At 35.0% G+C, this 18,917-nt stretch overlaps 2 protein-coding genes across 4 annotated transcripts; one reads left to right on the plus strand and one right to left on the minus strand.

Moving 5' to 3' along the window:
• Positions 1-8,122: 8,122 nt before the first annotated feature.
• Positions 8,123-13,467, plus strand: LOC125503271 (arrestin domain-containing protein 4-like). Of its 2 annotated transcripts, none has more exons than XM_048663332.1 (6): positions 8,123-8,355; positions 11,375-11,491; positions 11,557-11,774; positions 12,352-12,481; positions 12,541-12,794; positions 12,844-13,467. In XM_048663332.1, the coding sequence occupies exons 1-6, from the start codon at positions 8,235-8,237 to the stop codon at positions 13,015-13,017; spliced, it is 1,014 nt and encodes a 337-aa protein (XP_048519289.1). In that variant the 5' UTR covers positions 8,123-8,234; the 3' UTR covers positions 13,018-13,467. The 2 variants fall into 2 exon arrangements, with proteins under 2 accessions (XP_048519289.1, XP_048519290.1); XM_048663333.1 differs by having other exon boundaries at positions 8,126-8,355; positions 12,367-12,481.
• A 96-nt stretch (positions 13,468-13,563) lies between these two features.
• Positions 13,564-18,405, minus strand: LOC125503270 (tyrosine-protein kinase Shark-like). Of its 2 annotated transcripts, XM_048663330.1 has the most exons (12): positions 18,152-18,405; positions 17,584-17,724; positions 17,372-17,525; positions 16,727-16,925; positions 16,089-16,335; positions 15,829-16,028; positions 15,212-15,352; positions 14,908-15,154; positions 14,570-14,854; positions 14,303-14,438; positions 14,088-14,247; positions 13,564-14,027 (listed from the first exon to the last, which is right to left on the minus strand). In XM_048663330.1, exons 1-12 carry the CDS (start codon positions 18,228-18,230, stop codon positions 13,830-13,832), a joined length of 2,187 nt encoding a protein of 728 aa, XP_048519287.1. In that variant the 5' UTR covers positions 18,231-18,405; the 3' UTR covers positions 13,564-13,829. The 2 variants fall into 2 exon arrangements, with proteins under 2 accessions (XP_048519287.1, XP_048519288.1); XM_048663331.1 differs by lacking the exons at positions 17,372-17,525; positions 17,584-17,724; positions 18,152-18,405 and adding an exon at positions 16,977-17,095.
• Positions 18,406-18,917: the final 512 nt, after the last annotated feature.

Here is an 18,917-nt window from a genome sequence, read left to right on the forward strand (position 1 = left end):
ACACATACTGTGTGAGATTATGGAATTTTGCTCGGCGATTTTTCGGGTTTCGGAGTAGAAAGCAATTTAATATCCAATTAATTAGAACCTCGAAGAAAAACCAAGACTAATTTGGACAATATTTTAATAAAATGGCCATCATACTCTAATGGGTTATGAAGAAAATTATATTTGCCGTTTTTACTGGAGTGAATTGATTGAATGAAGCTTTTATCGACTTAATTTTGATTTTTCGGGTTTGGGATTCTATTTAAGTAGAGCGTCGTACATACAATTTTTCTATATGCAAGCCGAAACAAAACATAAATTTCGACGAAATTTTAATAAAATGACCATCGTACTCTAATAGATTACGAAGAGCAGCAGAAGAAAAACCAAGACTAATTTGGACAATATTTTAATAAAATGGACATCATACTCTAATGGATTATGAAGAAAATTATATTTGAAGGTTTTAACTGGAGTGAATTGATTGAATGAAGTTTTTACCGACCTAATTTTGATTTTTCTGGTTTGGGATTCTATTTAAGTAGAGCGTCGTACATACAATTTTTCTATATGCAAGCCGAAACAAAACATAAATTTCGACCAAATTTTAATAAAATGGCCATCGTACTCTAATAGATTATGAAGAGGGGAAATGTATTCAATTTCCCAACTATTGCAATTGGGAATACAAGCTAGATACAATTTTCTTTAAAAAAATATACCTAAATAAAATGTTTGTTTTAATTCGCATAAATTAGATTTAGTATCGACGAATTCTTAAACTATTTACTACGGCAGAAAATATATAAATCGAGGGCTCACTAAAAAAATTGAAGATAAAAAATATATCATGAAAACAAGGAAACTGTGGTAAAGATTTAAATGTTATAATGCCGTTAACATTAAAATTTTACCATTAACATTTTTTTTATAAACATTTAAATATTATTTTTATTTGAAGAACCGTGTGGTAAGCAAAGTTAATGAAATTTTCTCTGTGATAGAGAATATGTGATTTTCAAAAATTTAAAGTATGGATTTTAAACGCCAAAATTATATTTGAAAGCGATCAAATAAAACTTGTCGTTGGACGATTTTTATGTGCAATTTATGCAACAGCATTATGTAAGGTTTCTTTAAGACAACCTCGAGCGCATTCAACACCTTTTATCCACTTGTAAATGTAGTGAAAGAAAGTAGGTGATATTCCAAAGGCAAGTTTTGACAATAAAACAAAGTTTCAAGCGTTGATAAACAAGTTGGCAGGTGGAGTAATTCGCTGAACTATCTTGGTAAACAGGAGCAAGAAAAAGGGCAAAAAATTGTAAAAGTGAATATGGCAATAGGGCAAGAGCACGTCGTGGGAGCGTCGCGGCGCCTTGGTCGCTCCGCCCCTCAAACAAACGCGACGACGGAGTAACTGTTGCTTTTGCAAAAGTGCCCCGGCACCCCCCATTCGCTTACGGAAATCTGCACAGGAATGCAATTTCATCAAAGCATACAGCGCTGTTCTATTCTCAGTCCAGATCACAAGGCTCGGCCACACGGAAAACAAAGTTATAAGTCTCGGTTACGGTTTCATTACACTAGCTCAGACGGCACGCAGTAGGTCTATGACATGGGATTACAATATAAATCCTACTTCATGGATCTTAAAATTTCAACTCTGGTATTCTTCCAATCCTATTTGGCTTCATCCAGACAGCTACGCGACCAGAGACCGAATTCTCCTAGCAAATATTCATAAATATCTAAATTCCGTTTTTAAAATATCCTTACGGGAAGTTTTCTGAATTATTTCGTGGCTGTTTATCTTTCCAGGTAAATAAACGCTTTATGTCTAGTTCAAATAGTATTAGCCATTATTTACGAATAACCCGTTTTTTTTTGCTTGCGTAAATGTTTTATGTCGAGAAACGCTGAATCAGGCCTTTCTGTCGCCGGGTGAACTGGCACGCGCTCGGCACCAGAGACCTTCTCGACTCAGATTACAATATAAATCCGAATTTTACCTCAATTTGCCGATGCTTATTTAAAGCTTAAGGCATCATTCCATGCGTTCACGATAAAATCTGATAAAGCTTCCTAAACTGATTACTCGGCTATTATTTAATAACTCTTACCGCTATTAATTGATCGCTTTAGCTAGTTGAATCCACAAGATAAATGTCTAATTTCCTAACAAAATTTGCTACAAAGAAACTGTAAAGTTGGGAAATATTAAAACTAATCCCGGAAATGCACGTAAAACATCAACAAATGTAAGTTAGTGGGTTAATTTATATTTGGCAGAACATATTTATAGCCCCGTATATTAACACTATTCATCAAGGGATGTTGGGATCTTGATCGTTGTTTCAGTTCTATCTCGCGTTCATTACTTATAGTATATTAGGCATCTCAAGAAACCGCAATGTAGCCTGGCTGTATATCCCGCTGTTGCGAAGCCCTGCCCTTGGGTCTAACACTTTACTTAAACGCTCTTATTGCATGGGCGTCCACATATTAAATCAGCAAGTATTCTTGACCACACACCAAACATTGCCCTGACCTGCGAGTTCTTTTAAAATGTATGGACTTTAACTCTCTCTTTTCTGAAGGTCGCAAGAAATTGAAACTTTCTTCAGCAACAAAATCGAAGAAAACCCATTCATTATAACATAAAACTCAACTAAAACTTAATTAACTTAACAGGAAAAATTAGGCAATTTCCATTAAGCCAATCTGGTTTGGTTTCCACTATTATCTCCACCACTGACAGTTCCATCGCATTTCCGCATATCACATCAGGCGATCCAGCAAACTCACTATCAAACATCCTTAACGTTTGTATTATTCGAATTTAATTGCAATTTCAACCACCTTCTTAAAATAATAGGAAAATTACAGTGTCGGAGCCGAACACTCGCTAATGCTTTTCCCGAAAACCGCTAAAGCTTTAAAGCTTTTTCAATGTCAAAATGAGCATCATTGCGATTGCGAGCTCTACAGTGCCGGATGCTGAACAACAAGGGCTGTTTTATAATGTTCTAACAGCATTGGCTTTTCCTCCGGTTTTCAATGTGCACTAACCGCTCAGTTGGGTTAGTGGGATTTTAAATTATTCACAGTTACAAAGCGGGACCTAAACCCATTGACTATTTATTTATTGAACATATTTTCTCAATTTTCACTAGCACAATTTAAACTCGTTTTCCCTTACCGGAGATCCGCCGCTGCAAAATTAACAATTATTCAAATAGCTTCAGGTCGATTATGCCGCTTTCCACGCTTTCCGTCACTGATAAACCAAAGGATAAAATACTTAAGAAACTGCAGTATTCTAAAATTCAACTGGACTTCAATCTGATATACATCATGATACTTTTCAATTGATATAATTTTGTAAATGAACACAGCATGCGAATGGAATTCGCAGAACAGTGAGAAGGAAATTGGAAAGAATCAAATAACAACCCAGCTAGGGTCGTCTTTACATAAGCAAAAGCCCAGATCGAAAACGAACTACATAATCTTTACAAGACAAATTTCCAGTAACCCTTTTGGGATAGATTTCCTGGGTGCAAAATAAAAAGTGTCATCCAATATCAGAAAGACGCGTATAAAAAATATCATCGAGATTATCTGCCCCCAGAAAATACAAACAAAAAGAGTGGAACTAGGGCCTCAGATATTTTTCACACAGAAAAGGGTGTGCAGTATGTAGAAAGACAGGAATGATAGCAAGGCTTGCTCGACAACTAGCCGTGAATTGAATAGTAATGACATTTCTAAACCAAACAAACAGCGTTCTGCTTCTTTGGCCTTTCGTATTCCTTTTTCATGCTAGGGGCAAAATTAATTCTACGGGGCATCCCGGTTTCCAAATTCCATTACTTTTCATAGTTTTACCAACAGATTTGCAAATATACTTTGCAAATTATTTCCCGATAAATTTTAACAAAGTGTCATTTCTACCAGCAGAAAAAAACATTTTGCACCAGAAGTTGAAAAGTTAATTTGAGGAATCCCCATGGAAAACTTATCACGGCTCGAACACAGTTACAGGAAATGTAATTTTTATAAAACTGAATGAACCGGTGAAACTGGCCAGAAAGTACCGATCGTAAGTTAATTCGCATGATGGAGGAACATTGGGGGACGTTATTTAATCATGTCATAAATCTAAAGATCCTTTTCACGCTTATGGAACGTATTTTTTCGGATCCCGAGAAAAATGATTTGTCTCCAGTGACCAAACGTCGTCGACCCTGTTCGATGAAGTGTAGCTGAACAGAAAACAAGCTATTTCTCATAAAACAAATCGATTTCTTTTGTGGCAAGAACGCTAATTTTTTTCTTTTGTTTACAACCAACGAAGGTCATACTATTTTATTAAATGTGTGTTCCTTCGTTCTAACAATTCTGATTTGCATTTATTGCCTTTCAACCACTTCTCCGAAACATATACTTTATTCCGGTCGTGTTGTTCTCAATTTTTACTCTCTCACTATCGCCCATTGCAAACTACCATACTTCTAAGTACAGCAGACAGTAGCATTTTAATTATTTTAAAATAAAAAATATAATTTATCATCGCCGAAATTGTACTACGTATTATAATTTCTAATTATTTAATATTCCTTTCAATTACACAAAAAGTTTAAAGGCTTACTGGATAAATGAACCTAAAAGAAAAGTGAAATAAAGAATTTTGTTAAAGTGATAATATACCGAATGTGCTATTAGTATTTTGTTTGTTGTTGTGAGTAGTTTGTTTGCGTCTAAACTGCTAGAAATGGGCAAAAAATAAAAATACTGTGTTTTTCAGGATAAAGATTGTCCCATAAAAACCACACCGACATCCATTTCGGTTTATTAAATAGCACACCGAAAATTTATCTCTGAGTTCTGGAATAAATTTGCAAATATTTGATAATTCATAGCCGATCCAAAGCTTATATCGTACAGCGGCAATATAGTTTTTAAGTAAGTAAGTAAGTTTCAACTCAATTCTTCCTGTTGTTTTGAAAGATTGGATTGGGTTTTTTCCTATATCAAAATTAATTATAACTATTCATTTTGCAAATTGTGCATTTTCTGCAAATTATCAAAGTTATAATTTGTATAAAATTCGTTGAAACTCCATAGCCAATGTTCACAGAACGATCCTCATTTTCATACTCATAGAAAACTAATTACTGAAAAATGTGTATATCCAAGTCCGTTTGACGATTTGCTGAAATTCCAGCTTGTATGTGCTTAAGAGGATTTAACAGCATACCATTAATATGCATTAAAAGCTCTACAAATGCAAGTTGCAAATATGCACACTCCCAGACTGAACTTTATTATTATGCGTTTACTTTTAATTATTTTGAGTATTTTGTAACAGAATTTCCGAAAAATGTTTTAGGAACACTTTTGTTTAGTGCAACACGAAACTTTTTGGTGAGGAGCAACGACGTTGCTGTTTCTGTAATGGAATTAAAATGCCGATATTTTTTCAGTGAAAATAATGTATTTCGAGAAAGTCACGATTTTCATTCCATTCCAAGTGTGAGCCAGCAACGAACACAACATACATATATTCCTTCTATGCGAAATACAATAACAACAGAAGCCTGGTCGAGGAAATTTAATCTGCATTTATTCATCTGCTTGGCAAAGGAATCTTCCTACTGATTTTCGAATATTTTCTTAAAGGCTGGCCATTATAGAAGATTAGAATTAGAACCAAGTACTCAGTTTACATGAGGTATGCGACTACAGCCGGATAAGGTAGAAACGAAAAATGTTTTTACACTTCCATAAACTCTGTAGCCCAATGAAGTTGAGGGAAGATAAAAATGGGCAAAACGTTGCAGGAAAATAGCTGGCAGGGAAATGGGCTTTCCAATACAATCGGCGGCTTTCAATTAGTGGCAATAGTCCATGAACGGACAGCAAAAGTAATTCCGCGTGCAGTGAAAGGTCAATTTTAAGTAAATCGAAATGGTCGCCGAAAGGGGATAATCTTTGATGGTTATATAATTCCGAAAAGCCTTCGGTTTTTAGTGCCGACACGTCGAACGAAGCTTCAGTTAATATATCTGCAAACATTGACGGCACAGGAATCCTTACCGTTAAATGTATATATTCCGAAATATTTTATAAATTGGCAAACTAATCTGAAATGAATCTGACCCGTTTCGCCAGTTGCTAGAGTTGAAGGCAAAAAGCCGCAACTTTGTATTTTTTTTTTATTTAAAATATACCAAAAATACAAAATGAAATGACTGATCCTGGCGCCAACGCTTGGACTAGAATAATTGAGCATTCTCATGCGTTTTTTGTGCTATTTCGGACATAATTTGAGATAATTTTAGTAGAACTGTCTGAAAGCATCCCTTAGTTATCGGGTACACGCCAATGCCCGTAAGTTATTGTGGCCGCCGCGCCGCTTATTTCATTTAACCTGTTAAGTTTCTGTTTCTGTTATTGATGCCCCTGTATTGATTCTCCCTTGTCAGACTTGGAAGATATTTCAAATTCTTCATTTGTTGGTTTGTTTTAACGTTGCCGTTAGTTCATTTTGCGGTCTGACAAAGCAGAGACCGAAATGAAATTAGCTGCGAACTTTAATAGCGAAATGTTTTGATTATTTGTTTCCCAGTGATAAAGGGTTTACGCTCAACTTTTAGTAATTAAAAGCGGCACAAAAGAAGGCAAACACTTCAAACAACAATTAGTTAGTTTTAAAATAATTTACGCTTAAACAATCCTATTTCGGTGTCGAAATTGTTGACTAACCTATGGTTGCAATGATATTTGCAAAGTTTCAATCTCCAAAACAAACTTGCGCAACCACAATACCCATTTGATTTAAGAGACATTTTAAATTCATTGTAGATGTTTAATGGGGCTGCATAATACAAATAACGATTTTTTGATCGTAAAATAACAATCTCTTGTTATGGCTATTTTGCTGTGTATACAGGCATAAAGGAAATTTTATATTTCAAGAGGGCTATAATTGCGAAACTGTATACTGTACGCATATCCATATTATACTGTATGCATCTCAACTTTATATTGCGTCATTTTCGTTGGACAAATATGCCCAGTAAACTCGATCGAAAATATCTTGAGAAATTAGGGCGCAAATCAATTTAATGCAGCGGCAACCTTAGGGAAATCACGAAAACAGTTTTTTCTTTTTTGTCGCGTATTTGGTTACGGTCGTGCTAAGTCTTAAAACTAAAATGAAAGTGAATTTATTACAAGCAAAAAGCATGGAAAAATGTATTGATTGCAAGTTTTTTGGCGTTTAAATGCAATTTTGCGTTTCAAAGCGTCCATTATTAGTCAAAGGTAGATCACGAATAATGTCTAAGCAAACTCAAATAAAACGCGGGAATATCTTCATCTTGGACAACAGAACTTAAAAAATTAATCGGGAACTATTTCGTCGAGCTGTTTTACAAACAATTAGGACAAAACCAAACAAATAATACCACAAAATCAAAAGGAGAATCAATGCACCAAGGTTGTTTTCATATTTTAAAAATGCAATTAAACCATCTCCCATTAGCCGATGTGCATTTAACTTATTGGCAAAATGAATGTTGAGCTTTTGCTGCACTTCTCAGCTCAGTGGTGTTAATATAGTTCATTCAGGATATCGCGACATTTAAAGGTTAAATATGGTTCTCAGTAATGATTCAGGCTGCGGCTTGCCAAACTAATGACAAAGTACGTATACTATGAGCCAAAGCAAGGTTTTTAGGTAAAATCCAAGTGGAAAAACAGTGATTGTTTCAGAGCAAAATAGCTATGAAAATAACTTATTAGGCTGTCTTTATCAATTGCATACACTGAACTGATTGAAGCGAACACTCCTCTGAAGATGCTAGCCATTTGTGCAACCGAAACGTCAAGACGAAATCCGTACAGTTGCCGGCAAAACCAGCAGGTTTTTTAAACTAACTGTACTTCTAATTAGATTGTGGGACGTAGTTGAAGAGAAGCGAAGAAGGTGATGTAGAGACATCGGCTTCTACTTAAAGACGGTACTGTTTTCCATCAAGTATTCCCATAAACCATCAAAGAAATGAATTTGGTTGAAGATTTCAGTCGCGAATACACACCTGTACAGCCTTGGAATTCCCTCACCTTCGCTTGAATTAAGTAAGCATTATAGGCGTACTCTTGTGGCAGCCAGTTCGGTTATGGTGAACCCGCCATATCGGTGGTTCTGTACTAAAGTGTGACTAACTAGATGAAAAATGCCGAGAAAACTTTTGAAATTCCTCATTTTGTTTGATAACACGTCCTTACTGTACTTCCCCGGGCAGTTTTTATCGGGTAGGGTCCTTATCGAACTACAAGATGACACACCTGCCTTAGGTACGTGCTTATACTATTCTTAGGTACCTTTGGCCTTATTTGGTAATGTTGATAAATGCACTGATCGTCGAAAGTTGACGCTTTAAACCATACGAATTTTCACGTGGATATTTCGTCTGTAGTAATGAATTATTTCACATTGTCCATGTGAATTAAATGGAAATGTTTCCCTTGAAAGTATATGAAAATTCAAATCAACATGAGGAAGATAATGCAGATATTCACAACTAGCACAGTAAAATAATCTATAGTCTTAGCAAAGGCCTTAAAGGTTACTGCACTAATTGCCCGTTGAGCTCACTCAATGCTGTGGCAGCGTTTAACTTACAGGGAAGCTGCCTTGTGTTTATTATTATTTAGTCCATTATCATTAATATTTAACTTTTGCTTTTAATTGCTTGCCTAAATTATAATTGTGATAAATATAACAAAAACACTATTCAACAGTACATCAACGTGACTAATTGGAGTCAACTAATTGCGAAGGGTTTTGCAGTAAAAAAGGATTCATGAAAGCCAATATAAAAAGCGGAAAATTTAGCGAGTCAAAACTATGATATTAAAATTAGATATACATGAACAAAGAAAGTTGTTTGAATAGTCTGCAATATTTACATCGGACGCTCGCATTCGAGCCAGAGAAGAAGGTAGGCAGCGAAATCTGTACAAATCTCCCTTCATGAATTACCAGAAGATTTATAGAAATTTCGCTAACCTACTTCTTCTAGAGCAATTATTGGACAAGTGCTGACAGCCATCAATAAAAAATCCACATTCCTTTATGCAGAATCTTGTCGAGTCTTTTAAGCAAAGCAATTACCGCGAAGTCGACAATCAAGATTAATCAGAAAATGTTAAACATTCGGATTTCTATGAACTAATTCTGTTAAAGTGCTATTCACGTTCTGTGGCCCCAAATAGCAAAGATGTTCGTAAATAAAATGTACATATTTGTTTAGAGGAGTTTAATATCGGTCTAACTCCACAACATTATTCATGTTGTTACGTCTCGAACGATACGTGGTAAAACAAATCATCGTTCTTGCGCCAAAGTGGATTAAAATGGTAAATCTTTCTCATTTTGGGGTCATGGGCAGTTAGAAGCAGAAGATGCCCTACTTAGAACCGGTTTTGGACCAAATTTCTTCTTCCAAAATATTAAACAGACAAACGAAAGGACAAATCAACCACAGATTACGTAATAGGGACGCAATTTTCCGCAGCAATAATTACAGAAAAATGTACAGGAATTAAAAGCATCCGTAATGCGTATGGCATATGTTCGATGAAACAGAGAGTGTAGGACGCAAATTAGCAAACCGAATTTGCATTTCCAAGCAAAGCTTCCTTGAAACATGAATGACCTTTAAAATGTTAATTAATCAAACATAATAATAATCATCATACCTGAAAAATACAAAAACCCAAGTCAGCAGGGTACAGTGGCGGCTCTTGGGGTGGGCGAGGTTGGGCGAGCGCCCAACCACTTTAAATAGCGATATAAATAATTGCAAATTTAAAAAAATCAGATCATATTCGACAATAATGATAGTGAACGTGAAAACATACCGAGTTGCTCGGGAATTGAAAAGTAAATTTTTAAGTAAGTACTTAATATTAATAAATTATTTTCTAATCTAAATAATTTCTAATCTAATTGTTTCCTGCTAGGACAAATGCCAAATATTTTCATATCGAGGAAAAAGAAGTCATTGGTTTGGCTCTATCGCTACATGAACTTTCAAGACAGCCGGGCGTAGCAAGTTTTCCTAAAAAACAGTATGGTTGTGATCTTTGTGGTTTTAAGTCCAGTTATTATATCATGCATCCTTGGATTAAGTACAGCATTCTCAGATGTAGATTTATCTTTAAACAAGGCGGAACCAGCAGTTTAAGTTTTGCTTCTGAAGGCTACAAGAACTGGAAAAGGGCTGTAGAAAAAAAAGCGGGGTTTAAAAACATGATTTAGTACATTTAATTCATTTTTTTAACTTGGAACGTTTATTTGCTTTTGCGTTGTATTTTTGCTATTGTATTTGCGTTTATAATGCTTTTAGCTAACCATTACCATTGTGATATAGTTTCAATTGAAAACGAGACAAAGTCAATGCCAATTGCTCAGAAACAATCTAAAAATAAACAATTTCTGATCTCACACTTTTTTTGCAAGATTTTAGTATAGTCTTGCATGAAATGAATAAACTATATAATATTGCAATGACAGTACCATCTTCTAGGGCAAGTTGTGAAAGATCTTTCAGCACTTTAAAGAGAATTAAAAATTATTTAAGAACAACTATGAGTCAGGATAGGCTTACTGACTTGGGCATTTTGTTTGTTAGAAAAGATATTGCAAAAAAAATAGCTTTTGAGTTATAGATTCGCTTGCTGCTAAGCGTAATAATAGAAGAATGCCTCTTCTAATGTTATGCGTGAATAACTATTTCATTATTCAATTATTTCGCTACCTTATTAAAGTTTTTTTCAATGTTTATAATGTTATTCGTTAATTTAAAAATTTTAAATCTTGTTTCGTTTAGTAAAAGGAATTATTCAAATCAAAAAATATGTTTGGTTTTTATTACAATACTAGTGTTGTAGCGAATTTCATTCAGCACTTGTTTCCAACATAATAACGTTTAAAAAAATGTTCACAGTTGCGAAATATATTTTTGTAACATTTAGTTCGTTATTCTACGAAAGTGATAAAATCTCGTATAATATTTGCATTGTAAATTTATATTGGGACACGCAAGGTTTTGTCAAACTCTGTTAGCTTCTTGTTTGACAAAAACATGTCGTTATAAGTGCTTACTAAAAATGAATCGTTGCAACGCTTGAATGTTAAATAACAATAACTAAAAAATAGTTGACATTATATTCGGTTAAAGAAGGAAACAAAATACTTTGTAAAACAGACTATGTAAAATTTTTCGCTCAAGCGGAAAATAAAACTAGCGCCGCCACTGGCGGGTACAATTTTCCGTCCGGTGTAAATAAATACTGTTTTCTTCCGCAGGTCTACATTTTCATGTAGTAGGAGAAGGTGTAGTCAGAGTGCGAACTCCACGACAAGAAAGGGTGTACGATAAGGAAAACTACATCGACTTCAGGATGAGATTACTGGGGGAACCTGGTAGGTACTCGCACAAAAAAACAATTAAAAACCGCGAAAAACACCGCAAAAATTGAAAATTCCAGGTCAGGGTCCATCAGTTCTTTCACCTGGAATTCACAGCTTCCCATTCAAACTAGGGCTACCCTTAGGACTACCGTCAACCTTTTTGGGGAAGCATGGATGGGTTCAGTACTACTGCAAAACGGCCCTCAGGGAACCCAATGGACTTACCCACAAAAACCAACAAGTGTTCATAGTGATGAATCCAATAGATTTAAATTTAGAACCTGCCATTTTAGGGGTAAGACTTCCAAAGGATTGTATAAAGTTTTGCTTCGGAATGGGTACGATATGGACTGAGTTTCCGTCCTTTTATTGGCGGTTGTTGGCTATGTAAAGTAGACGAAAGTAGTTAGTAGGTTTGTTTAGTCAAATCAAGGAATGGTTCTGATGTGTTATGCAATTTGAAGTATTCGTTGCAAAAAAATCGCAAGATTGAATTTTGCTCAACAATCTTCGCATCACACGAATTTTAGTGGTTTCCAGACATTATCTTCTCTATTGCTTACTGCAATTTATCAAAAAATCTAAACGGATCGTTTCTGAAAAAAACTTTCTAAATATTTCTCAAACGTAAAGCAAAATTGACCAAATTCAGTTGCACAATTCCCTACCAAAAACGTATTTGCACTTTTAGATTCTTTATAGCTTTTGGGCTGAGTTACGGGTATTTTGATCGATGTGTCTATCAGGTGAAATGTTTATCTGTTGTATCTAGTTAATAACCCGCACTTTGCTTATGTACTTCTTTCCACAGATAGCCTTCCCCTGCATGTTCTCTAATATATCTGTTCTATGTTCCCTCTTATCTAATTTAGACAATTTCGGGACAGGAAACGTTCAGATGTGAAGTAGAACATAAATTCGGTGTTAGCTGTGTGGGCTCCGGAGCTGTGATCTGTAAAGTTACCTTGGACAGAGGGGGATACGTTCCAGGTGAAAGTATAGGTAAAAATTCCGCAATTAGTGTTTTTAAGGGTTTTTTTTATTAGTTATTTTGCCACAAGGTGTGTCGGCCAGTGTATCGAACCGAAGTAGGCTGACAATAAAAAGTACAAAAGCTGCCCTAACTGAAACGATAACGTACATGGCTAGAGGAAAAGCGGTTCAAACCGAGAAACGAGAGTTAGCGGTTCTAACCAGAGGGAAAATTCGACCAGGAGAAAAAGATGAGTGGGATAACGAGCAACTCTATATCCTGCCTCTGCCTCCTACTAATTTAAGAGGGTGCCATTTAATTAGGATTAATTATGATGTATTCGTAAGTTAGCACCTACAATTTCAAAATTCCATCTAATGCAAACTTTTAGTTTATAGTAGAACCAAGTGGCTTACAAAAAGAAGTGAAGCTGCAACTGCCAATAATAATGGCGACGTATCCCTTAAGATCTGCAGACGACGAAAATGGAAATAAGTCCGGAACGCATTACCCATCTACTTTACCAATATTCAGGCCTTGGCTGGAAGACAAATCACAAGATTAACATTCGCATATTATTAACAGTCCTACATTGGACAATAATTAACAAAGAAGGAAGATGAACGTCAGGCTGGATGTGGTTTCTTAAGCGAAAGCAACCTTCCTGCGCCTACTCTATTAAACTTTGGCAAATGTATATTTTTTCAGAATGCCACCATAACAAAAGCTTTAAACCTGCAGAAAAAGCATACGAACGAAAGATGATGCGTCCCTGGTAATCATCTAAGGAACAGTTTAACACTTAATTTTAATGGTCATCCAATTCGTAGAAAAACATGTCAGTTAAGTGGCTTGCATTGACTAAATAAAATTAGTGAATACAGTGTTAAACTAATTAGCGCTATGCCGGTAAACATGTATTTTCTTCCCGGTTGGTGCCAATAAGAGGTATGTAATTTTGTATGTGACCGACTTCAGTGAAAAATGTGATTGAAATAAATAGATTACAAACAGGTTTTTTTGTTGAAAAGTTACCTAATAAGTATTAGGAAAATTGAACGTCGAGTTGAACGATATGCTTCAGGTAGTAAAACATAAATAAAAAACAATATATAAATAAAGTATTTATTATATGGCAGAAGTAACAATCTCTAAGTGAGAAAATTGCAACTTATAAAATCTCTTAAAAAAACATTGGAAAGACCTGCTGGTCTAGCAAATATACATAGTAGATAAAAATACTACAATGGAAAAATATAATTGTGTCATCATAATAAATGATTGATTCATTAGTACCTATACATCTAAATAATCTTGGCATAAAAATCACCCTGTATAAATCAACATAATGTAAATATAAAACGGCACATCGGATATCTAAGGTAGGTTAGCTTCAGCTATTAGTTCTCCCAGATTTATGTATTCCGAGTCAGATTGAAAGAACTGAAACAGTTCTTTAAATGTGGGACGTTCATCTTTGTCAAACGCCCAACATTTTAACATCTCGTTATAAACATTTTCAGGACAAGCCTCCGGCTTTTGTAGCCTTTGTCCTTTATCAATCAGTATAATTGCCTGAAACCATGATAAAACATTATACGCAGCTCTGGACTTTTTCATAAACTAAAAGACTACCTCTGCGCCCTTGATATCTCCATATGGATAAGCACCGAAGGAATACATTTCCCAAATTGTAACTCCAAAACTCCATACATCGCTCTTATGATCGAAATGGCCATAATTGTAAGACTCTGGAGCGTACCATTTCAAGGGCCACCTTCCTCCTGTTATTGAACTGGAGAGAAAATGCTGGCTAAATAAACGCCGGCTCAAAAGACTTAAAAACTTGCCTGTAATATGGGTCTGTATTTAGCGCCCTAGATAGTCCAAAATCACTTATCTTTGCTTGAAGCTTAGAGGATAGCAGTATATTCCTTGCTGCTAAATCTCTGTGGACAAATCTGTTTTCCTCAAGATAATTCATGCCTAAAGACAGATTTTTCATACGTAACTTGATAAATGATAAAAATAAAGATACTACTTACAAGAATCCCTAAGACGCATGAGAAATATATATTTTTTACTGCAGGGATATTATCAATAAACGGGACACTTACCACATGCAATTTGAGCGGCCCAAATTTTAAACTCTAAATTAGGATTAATCTCACTCTGGTGAGAGTCAATGTACTGTAAAATCGACCCTAAAGGAACTAATTCTTGAACCATCTGCAAAGGCGGCCCCAGGCAAATTCCTAAAAGCTTTACTATGCAATGATGGTTTAAATTTGTCATCACCTCCGCTTCTCTTCGGAAATTTTCCTTATTATTTTCCATTTGCTCATTTCTTAGAGTTTTTATGGCCACCCTAAGTTCCTCACCATTTTCCTTTACAAATAGGCCTAAAAAATCGACAACTACTTAGTACCGATGTCAAAATTGCGCATTAAATTACCTTCGAAGACGGAGGCAAACTCGCCCTCTCCAATCAAAATACTACGCTTCAACCTTTCAGGAGGAATTAATTCATTTCCTGATTCTCTGTGAATGTTATTGTTATTCGCTAAACATATATCGCTAGTAAAAACGATGTTTTGGAAAACATTTGAACTATTAAGATCATTTTTCGGGACGTCTGGCGTCTGAGGTACTCTGAGTTTTGGCCTTATATTGCGTTGCTTGTTTTTCTTTAAAGTCGATATCTAATATGAAAAAAAAACGTGAAATTGTTCACGGAATTTCAAGTGAGGAAAACTCACAGGAGGCGCATCAGGTTTTGGCGGTGGTGGAACAGGATGTGTCAATACTGTAGGTAATCCATCTGGCAATGTACTATAATGTTCCACTAAATGTTCTAATGAATTTAGTAGCGGGCCATCGTCAATGAACATGAAATTTCCCTATTATACATTAAATAGTTTAATGCATAAATTCGAGCAGTACAGGTAAGAATTCAATGATCAATTATCAAAACTCAGACAGAATAAACCACTATTTCCACGAAAATTTAAAAAACCAAACTCATACAAAAAATCTAACAAATATACTTACAAATTGAATCTTCTTAATTCGAATAGAAATTAAGATCAAAACTAATTTAAGCAAAGCGTCGATCTCTGCAATAAAATTATTATGAGGCGAAATCTGATACACATTGCACAAAAATAATCGATAGAATCAGCTATAAATGGATGAATGAAAAAAATGTATAAATATTTCTTTAACGGGGAAGAAAGCGGTACATGAAAGACAGATACTAATAAGAATGTACTGAATAATAAGCAGAAACTGCAGAAACCTTAAATATGAAAATGCACATCTTTAAGCGTAGTTATCTCTCAGCATGCGTACGTACAAAGCCGCGAAGTAAACTCACCTGTTCTCTAATGATATAATTCCAAACCTTTTCATGGAAAAGCGTGAGAATATAAACATTATTCCTCTCACTATATCTGACTAAGAAGACGCCACTTTGAGGATTACATTTTTTAATTTTCTCTTCAGCTTCATGCCTATCTAATGTCCCATGATAGAATCGCTGCCGGCTGGTTTTAGGAGTAGGACATATATAGGATTCTGTATATTTATATCAAGATTAGTTCTTCATTCGACTGACGCAATCAATTCGACCCTCACCCAAGAATTCGGCACATTCAATGTGTCCTTTTTTTCTGGCAAGTTCAGCAGGAACAATGTTGTTATTTGTTCTGGGATTTACTGGCGCATTTAAACTGAGTAGGACTTTGATTACCTCAATATGGCCCTCATTAGCTGCTACATGTAAGGGAACTTCCCCATTTTCAGTGTTTCGGGCTTGGAGATTTGCTTTGCCCAAAGAGACTAGTAAACTGACAGTATCTGGTCGGTTATATTTGCATGCGTACTAAAATTCATTTAAAACACTGTACTTTTCAGGGCGTTGAAATTACTCAAAATATTCATCAAAACCCCGTTTTTATTTATTAGTAGTTCAGCGGTTTCTTACGTGTTAAGGAAACTTGAAGTCGCAATTTTGCTGAATATGTAACACTGTAGATAACCACATGTTTTTGTACCTTTGTATTATATTTAATTACGCGACTTGATTTGGTATGCCAGCTGCGCTAAATGAACTAATGTACACAATGATGTGATATTTACGAAAATAAGGAATTTAATAATAGATAATTGCCATTTGTGTGATAATTTTCTAGATGATAGTGCTCGAATTCAAATAGACACAAAGGAAAGTTTAATCTGCGATGACAAAAGCTCTTTTACTGAAATGCACTTACATGTAAAGGTGTTACGCCGGAGGCATCCCTAAAATTCACATTCACTTGGTAAAAAATCAACTCCCTTAAAATAGTATTCTGTCCATTTATAGCTGCAAGATGAGCAGCCGTTTTCCCATCTTGGTTCTTGGCGTCAAATCCAAGGTATCCCGACTGTAGTAACTCAGTTACCACCCTGTAATGTCCTACATCTGTAGCTCTGGAAATTGATCAAAATTAATTTAATAATTAGATTTATTGAAATATGTACTTGGCCATTAAATGAAAAATCCTTTAGATATAATTATTTATTTGTGATATCCCGTTCTCAATGTTTGAGTCATTCAAAGCTACCGAGAAGTGCAAGATAACAACCGATAATAGAAAGTTTACTTTGGTAATGAATCTCCAATCGACGTTGATATTGAAATATGCAGTGATTGTAGCAATAATTATTTGCAGGGGTTTTACTGGTGTTTAAATACCATGAACATGGGTATTTATAAATACAAGCTTGATTACACGTTGTTGAGATTACGAAAATGTATAATTCTCTAAATAATTGTATTTGTCAAATACAATGATTTATTGAAAACTCAAATACTATTTGAGTTGTTGCAAACTTAGATATAGAGCAACGTAATCAATTTTCTGCCTTATTCGTACCTGTGGAGTAAATTAGTGCTACCATATCGCCGCGTTTCAGGTGGAGGTTGAGTACCTTTGATATGGTCAGTTAGAACCAAACCATCATCAGAGAGGGTATTTTTCTTGTAAAAGTCTATGAGGTTTTCTAAACCATGACACTTGACTAATTCGTCTAAAAGAGTAATTCAATGTATGAACACACAATTAAATAATTTAATCAAACTTCTTACTGATGGAGAAAAATGCATCCTCCTGGTGTCTGCGTATTTGATAATTATGTACCTCATTATTGCAAAGCACCGATAAAACATAGTCACTGGGGGAAGAAACACTGTCTCTTACTATGAAGAGGCCATTGATTTTTTTGGGATCTGTAAAAAATAATTTATTTGACTGATCAAAGTGTTGCACTCGGACTTTGATGGACTTTCAATATGATTAGAAAAAACTCAGAAATTAAACTCGAATGGAATGTTGTCACATTATTTAGTTTATCAGAAGAACCAAATCAGAGCCAACCAAATAAACCAGTTTTCAAGAATTTCATAAAACTTTCTCCAAGAAATTCAACCGAATAAACGGAGAATAATTAAAACATGTCCATTTTAATGAAACTGCAATTACTATAAGTATTTTGATATTGGCAGAAAATCAGAGAAATAAGATAAGCCTGATCAAAATATTCTGATATACTAATATTGACTTGTAGTAGGACTTCCCCGAACAAATAACTAGATAAGGAACTACAGCCTCCACACGGCTGAATAATAAAAATGGTAATTAATAATTATAATATACCTGACAATAGAAGTTTTTCACTCTCTTCCCTTGTAACCTTAGGATGATACCAACTAATTTCATCACTGACATTCATCATGATCAATATTAAAAATGTTCCTGACCATACGAATCGCACAAACAACCAGTTCTGTACAAAATTTAATTATTATTTACCAAATAATCTGCTTAAATAAAATTAACACATAACAAGAACAAACAAAAACATCACTGCTTATAAAACCATCTTGACAAGTAACTTATTAGACGTAACCTAATTCAAGGCACAGAATCCGCAATGAGTTGCAATGCTACCACTATCAGAACGCAAAACATTTTCGATTCTTGTCGTTGGTGCTCTTGTACTTTCTGGTTCCAATCGAAAAACTACGGAAATTTACATTGTACAGAGTGGCCCAAACTTAGTTCGCATAACTTCACCAGCATGTTGTACGGCGTAAAATTGAATAAATATTTATGACAAACTTAGCGCTCAAACGCCTCTTTATTAAATAAATGGGAGTTAAACTTCGTTATATTTTTTTTTGCATATAACTACGGAATTGTTAAGATAAACCAAAAATATTTTTACGGGTTTTTCAATTTCTTATGGGTGATTTTAGGCGTTAAGTCACACTCCGTCGTTTCCCGGAGTTGTTGATTTTGTTGGGCTAAATATTTAGCCCCGCAATTCTACGCCCTTCGGAAGAGTTGAAAATCGAGTGCATATTTTTAAGGGAAATTGTTTTTATGTAAAAAGAGTATTTTTGTCAAAAGCTCTATTATT

The sequence above is a fragment of the Dendroctonus ponderosae genome, unplaced genomic scaffold, assembly GCF_020466585.1.
Source record: "Dendroctonus ponderosae isolate FM_Combo_2020 unplaced genomic scaffold, Dpon_F_20191213v2 Dpon_F_20191213_160, whole genome shotgun sequence".
Taxonomy (NCBI): Eukaryota; Metazoa; Arthropoda; class Insecta; order Coleoptera; family Curculionidae; genus Dendroctonus; species Dendroctonus ponderosae.